This window comes from Lactuca saligna, chromosome 5 (genome assembly GCF_052625555.1).
Source record: "Lactuca saligna cultivar CGN05327 chromosome 5, ASM5262555v1, whole genome shotgun sequence".
Lineage (NCBI taxonomy): Eukaryota > Viridiplantae > Streptophyta > Magnoliopsida > Asterales > Asteraceae > Lactuca > Lactuca saligna.
Window position 1 is genome coordinate 262,632,616 of NC_136421.1, and position 4,065 is coordinate 262,636,680.

Below are 4,065 nucleotides of genomic sequence, written 5' to 3' on the forward strand. Positions count from 1 at the left end.
GAAACATAAGTGTTAAAATGTGACTTGAGAATTGATTGCCTGAATGGATATCGATTTGATAAGTGCCTTTTCTATAATTGAAGTAGAGCATGTCAATGAACGGAGGAATAAAGAAGTGCATATGGTTACACAGACTCATTCAAATACTTAGGTTGAAGGTGTAGAAACCTATTTGTTCTGTAACAATCATAGTGCTTTTTGTCTTGCAAAGAATTTGATGTATCATGAAAAAACAAAACATGTTGATGTAAGGCTAAACTTCATTAGTGATGTTTTTTAAAGAATAAAGGTTTTCAAATCAAAAGATAGATGCTAAGGAGAACCCGAATGGTATGTTGCTACCCACATAGAAATTCAAACATTGCTTTCACTTGGTTGATGTTTGCTGAAAGTAAGTTCATCCAAGAGGCACAATGGTAGGAGGGAGTGAGAGTTTTTGGTTTCTATAGTATGAAGTATACTCAAGTCAATGTGTAGATTGTTAAATGTGACTTGAGAATTGAAGACCCGAATAAATATTAACCTTCCTAAGCAAAGTGAAGATACTCGACACTGAATATTAACTAGATAACTGTTTGGAGAGTATGCCAATGGTCATTATGCCTGAAGCCATACACGAAAAACACTTATCCCATGAGGGTGCGAGGGGTTCCCCCTCCCCCAACGATATGGATATGCGTTTATCTCTTTAACTAGGCTCTAGGGCCGACTCAAGTCGATTTGAGGCCCGAGCAAAATAGAAAAAAAAATGAGGCCCTTTTTTGTTTTTACCTACAACGACTTAATACCAATAGTTTTTTTTATATCTAAAATAATAAAAGTAGAAACATAAAAATGGACCCCGAAAATTTGGAGGTCATGCTGCCATACCATCTAATACGACCCTGCTAGGCTCGAGCCTGTTTTGTTTATGTTTTACGTTTATACTTTGTCTATACATAACAACTGATAGCTAGAGTTTCAATTGTAAGTTTTACAGTATTATCGTGTTTTCAAACTCGTTAATAAGAATACTCTTTTATGGTGAATAAACACATGGGAACCATTGAAACAAACTAAAAAATGAAAAAAAAAAAAAAAATGGTGTATTTTATCTGTGATTTAGTCACTTTTTAATTTTGTAGTTTTTTTTAATGATATCTGTTGTTTCAAAAAAATCTAATAAAAATGATTAGACCTCTTGAAGCTATGAATTACTACTTAGTGACGTTTACTCATGATTGTAAATTTGTAATCTAAACCGTTGATTTCTGATGAAAGAATTCAGAAATTTCAAATTTTGTGCACCTATATAATTTTGCGCTGGAGGAAATATGGAAGCCACAATAACCAACGGAAGCTAATGACCATAGATGGTTATGTGACAAAACAAGGCAACCAAAAATCTTGGAAGCCTCGAGAATCCAATACACATAATATATATGCGATTTTGATTCAGACGACTGAAGCAATTGTGGCACACTTCGTTTAATTTCTATGGCGATTCTTCAGGTTAGTAAATAATTTTGCTTTCTCAATCGAACTCCTTGACTTCTTTCAGCATTACATCCACGACCACGACTTTGTTCTTCGTTGCAGGCATGGTTCATGGATGATAGCCATGAGGATCCACAGCTTCCCCATCATCGCAATCCCTATGAGTTCGTCTCCCCGGATCACTTAGCAGGTACCTTCATGTTTTCACTTTCAAAATCGCAAAATAATCCGACATGTATGACTTCCGATTATGGGAACCCTAAATTCTATTCGCCTTGGAATTTGTGTAGAATTGGGCGTTTTGCACTGGAAGCTAAATCCAGAAAAGTACGAGGAGGATGAAGAATTAGAACATATTAGGGCTACCAGAGGCTACAATTACATGGTACTCTTACACTTTTAACCTAAATTCAACCGATGCACCCATTTTTTCTTTCTCTTTTTCAGCTTAAGATGGCTTTAGACTGCAGAGTATGGTTTTAGCTTTGGTAACTTCATCTTGTAGGATTTGCTGGATTTGTGCCCTGAGAAAGTGGAGAATTACGAGCAAAAGCTGAAGAACTTCTATACAGAACACATTCATGCAGATGAAGAAATACGTTACTGCTTGGAAGGGAGTGGGTATTTTGATGTTAGGGATAAAGATGATCGCTGGATTCGTATCTGGATAAAGGCTGGTGATCTTATCATCTTGCCTGCTGGAATATATCATCGATTCACCCTCGACACCTCCAATTATATCAAGGTAAAGACACTGAAATTATGCTTACATTTTAATGTCAAACAAAATAGGAACTTACTTTATTAAGTCAAAAAGACACCCATATCGTCCCTATGAAGTCTATTAAGTAAAAAAGAAACAACAGCTTATGGCTTATGCTATTTGGGTGATGCAGTTGATGAGGTTATTTGTTGGAGAGCCGGTATGGACTGCATTCAATAGGCCACAAGAAGAGCATCCAGCTAGGAGAAATTACATTGTTAACTTTGGTGAAAAGATCGGGATGCCACTTGAAGCTCATTGATCACTATGGTGAGTACTTCATGTATCTAAATAAATCGGGAGTTGTTGATATAGCTAGGCCATATACATGTATTTGGAGGTCGAATTCTAATATGATATGTTGTAATTGAAGCTTGATTGTGAGATAATATTATCCTATTTTGTAACCTAAATCCGCTCAAGTACTCATGTAAATCCGAATTACTAAAAAATGTTTTATGAATGCTAAAATCACCAACATTGCCCTCATCTTTGGTGGAACAGTGTATTTGATTTGGATTAAGCGCTCGAGCACAAAATGTTACATCATCCATACTTAAAGTTCAATTTAGGAAAAGGAAATATGCAACAACTCAATAATAAGTTTGATCAGCTTAAAATATACATAATTACATATCCACTATCTAACACCAATCCAATCCAAATAAAAACGCTTAAAAAGGCCAAAAAAATAGAAAAACTCTTCCAAACTACTTCCTAGGCGGCCCAAGATCCGCTTTGATTAGCCTACATCTTTCAACCAAATGTTAGTATATTATTGACCTCTTCAAGTTAGTTCTTTTTAAAACTTTATTTTCTTAAGAATTAGATGTTATAACTACTAAAAATAATAAATAAAAATACTAAAATCTGTAATTTATATTTCTATAAAAAAAATAAGACAATACTTTAGAATGATGATAACCTTGATGGGCAATACTTTGGAACTCTAGTGGTTTCTATGGATGAAAACAACTAAACTTTTCCATTTCTTCTACATAGTAGACAAAACAGAAAGTGAGGAATCATGTTTATGGTTTTTTATCGAGGCTGAATGAATGTGTTGGGATATTGTGACTTTAGCCATCACACCCGTTAGGGACAATTCCCTTAGCATGTCCATCATACATATTTTCCCAAATGCATATCATGATCTTTGTTGTCTACATACGCTCATGAATTTACGAGCTAATACTGAAAAATATCAAAGAATGGAGATGTTATGGGAGGTATGCAAATCGTATAGCATGTTTGATTTATAATAAAGTTGGTTACGCTACATTGTGTAGTTCCAACTCAATATGTTGACTAGAGGATGTTGATCATGAAAAGTAGGCAATGATGTGCTTGCATAGGGTGCGTAACATTATAATGACCTCTAAAAGTGCCGAGTCAATCAATGAGTTACCGAGAGATGAATAGAAAATATCAACACTGTTTCTTTAAGTTTTTAGTTACACTATGCAATAATGATATTTTCACACCGTTATGTTGGAGGCAAATACATAAAGATATATAGAAAAACTGCATTTTAGCATTATATAACAAACATTATGTTATCTTGTGTAGTGAAATTTCAGAAGTCGAACAGTCATTATACATAGACAGTGTTTGAAAGGGGGATGCTCAGCTTTGGATAACAGAAGGTATATTCCATCGAAAACACCATATTTGAAATACATGATTATAAGAAAAATGGTGTCGTTGGTCTATGATATGAGATTGTACATGTAGGAAATGACAATGCTCTATATACTTTGTGGACACTCTAACACCCGTTTTTAAGATTGGACCAGTAGATGGTATAAATTAGTCAAATGCATGTT

General features: G+C 34.6%; 1 protein-coding gene across 1 annotated transcript; it reads left to right on the forward strand.

Annotated features, from left to right (window-relative positions):
* Positions 1-1,335: 1,335 nt before the first annotated feature.
* ARD4 (RmlC-like cupins superfamily protein) lies at positions 1,336-2,652 on the forward strand. Its single transcript, XM_078995938.1, has 5 exons — positions 1,336-1,491; positions 1,579-1,666; positions 1,767-1,861; positions 1,982-2,221; positions 2,373-2,652. The coding sequence occupies exons 1-5, from the start codon at positions 1,477-1,479 to the stop codon at positions 2,499-2,501; spliced, it is 567 nt and encodes a 188-aa protein (XP_078852064.1). The 5' UTR covers positions 1,336-1,476; the 3' UTR covers positions 2,502-2,652.
* The last annotated feature ends 1,413 nt before the right edge of the window (positions 2,653-4,065 follow it).